Source organism: Cryptomeria japonica, chromosome 8 (assembly GCF_030272615.1).
Source record: "Cryptomeria japonica chromosome 8, Sugi_1.0, whole genome shotgun sequence".
Classification (NCBI taxonomy): domain Eukaryota; kingdom Viridiplantae; phylum Streptophyta; class Pinopsida; order Cupressales; family Cupressaceae; genus Cryptomeria; species Cryptomeria japonica.
In genome coordinates, this window is record NC_081412.1 from 318,112,053 (window position 1) to 318,114,118 (window position 2,066).

The 2,066-nt window shown below is 40.9% G+C and overlaps 1 protein-coding gene across 1 annotated transcript; it reads left to right on the plus strand.

Moving 5' to 3' along the window:
• The first annotated feature begins 200 nt into the window (after positions 1-200).
• LOC131857649 (uncharacterized) lies at positions 201-960 on the plus strand. The gene is made up of 2 exons (XM_059210347.1): positions 201-232; positions 582-960. Exons 1-2 carry the CDS (start codon positions 201-203, stop codon positions 958-960), a joined length of 411 nt encoding a protein of 136 aa, XP_059066330.1.
• Positions 961-2,066: the final 1,106 nt, after the last annotated feature.

Sequence of the window (2,066 nt, forward strand, 5' to 3'; positions counted from 1 at the left end):
TCACCATGCTATATTATTAGATGCACAATTAGTTAGTTGTGGCATCATGCTCTTTTAGGTCTAGGCATGGGAGCACATAGCTCTTTTCAGGCTAGTGGTACATGCGGATTTATAGGATGAGAAACCTTATTATTACAAGTATGCAGTTGCAGTTCAACAAAGATGCATGGGTTACACCTTGTATTGGAGGCATGCGATAGATGCGTTACACCACTTTATATGGCAGCCTTATGTAGGCTGTCTAGGTTAGGTTGATGATGCACAACACTTACCATATTGTCAACAACAATGCTATTTGATAATTCAAACAATCAACTCATAGTGGATTATTGATGTTAGATCAACTCGAGAGGTCATAGATTATGGGCCTTGTATTAGTTCCTAGATGGTAGTGACAAATTTTGATAGCTTGCATCTTGTATAGTGGTATTGGAGTGCAGGTGTTGTTGATCTAGGGATGATACCATAGTTTGATATTTGGTGCGACACATAGGCCCACTCCTTTGACAGATTCTATAGTACCCATTGTGGGAGGTATTGGTTAGGGAATGAGATAGTGATGGGGGGAAATATGATGGTAGGGGTGATGGAGGTGGTGACAGAGGAGGTGATGGTGGAGGAGACAAAGGTGGTAGGAGGGGAGGAAGGATTGGATGGGGGAGAGGCAAAATTGGAGATAAGAGAGGAGGTAGGAGAGGGGGTAGAGGATTAGGAGCCAAAACTGGAGGAGGTGATGAGATTAGTGGAGGTGATGGAGGGCAGGTTGGAGGAGATGATGTCCCAGTGGGAGAGGGTGTAGATGATGAGATGGATGTGGATATCCTTGACACCTTAGGGGAGAGTAGTGATGTTTCATCAAATTCTTCCAGCGTCCATGATTCAGAGGACTCTAGTAAGGTGGATAATTCAAATGAGGAGGGTGATGATTGTGGTGGGAAGATGGTAGCTATAAAGGCATAGTTGGCAAGTAGAGCTTATGGTATAGGTGGTTCTATCAGGGAAGGAGCTAGGAATTAGGCCGAGGCTAGTGGAGGAGATGATCCAATGTCAAACTTGGAGGATGTTCTTGTTGGTGAGGATGTGCTACAAATTCTAGGTCCTTAGATGATTAAAGGATAGATATAGGCTCTTGATACTCTGGCTTGGGATTTATAGGTGGCCTTGTCTATATCTCAGTGGCATGAGGTGGAGGATAGGGACTAATTCACAATAGATGAGGAGGCTTGGGCATAGGAGAGAGATTCTCTTATTGCTAAGAGGGATTGACTCTAGATTGAGTAGGACCTTTCCACAACTGAGAGATACCTATTATAGCGAGAGTGGGATGATTCCATGAGGGCTTAGTTTTGTATGGATTCATACCAATGATATTTTGTAGCAGCAATATATGTCAATTGCTTATTCGAGGCTGGTTATGAGACAACTTATTGGTGCATGCATTATGAGGTAGTTGTTCCTCCAGATCAGAGGGTGCCTAGCTACTAAGCCTCCAGGTCACATTATTGATCTAGATCATAGATATGAGCTACTGGTAGTGGTGGTGTCATTGGTCCACCTCCACCACATCTAGGACATCCAGGGGTAGGACCTAGTGAGCAAGTTTGAGGTGCTCCTATAGAGGATAGGGGGAGCATAGGTTGATTTTTTGATAGACACTCTTGTGAGCCTTTGGGCCATTTGTATCATTATGTTATGCTCTGGCACATTTTTCATATATTTATGAGATACAATTTTGATGGTGACCTACATGATGTGTTTTATTCCTTTATGCATGTTGATGTGATTTATTATGATGATTGATGATCTATACATGCCTTTTATTTATCATGTATGTATGTATGTATGTATGGATATGTTATCATGTTCCTACGATGAATCTAACTTTCATGTTCTTATGCTCTATATGTGTTGTGATTTCTATAGTGGGTGCAATCCATATGTCTTTTGTATGCAACTATATCATGATTATTATATGCATCCTATGACGATCATGTAATTTATATAATATTTTTATGAGTGCTATTTATTGTGTATATATATGCAATATATACTGATATGATCCTATA

Excerpts from the sequence above, each read along its gene's own strand:
- LOC131857649 (XM_059210347.1), top strand. The coding sequence starts at position 201 with ATGCGTTACACCACTTTATATGGCAGCCTTAT. Across the intron at positions 233-581 it reads ACTTTATATGGCAGCCTTAT|GGGTGATGGAGGTGGTGACA; the intron begins GTAGGCTGTCTA and ends ATATGATGGTAG.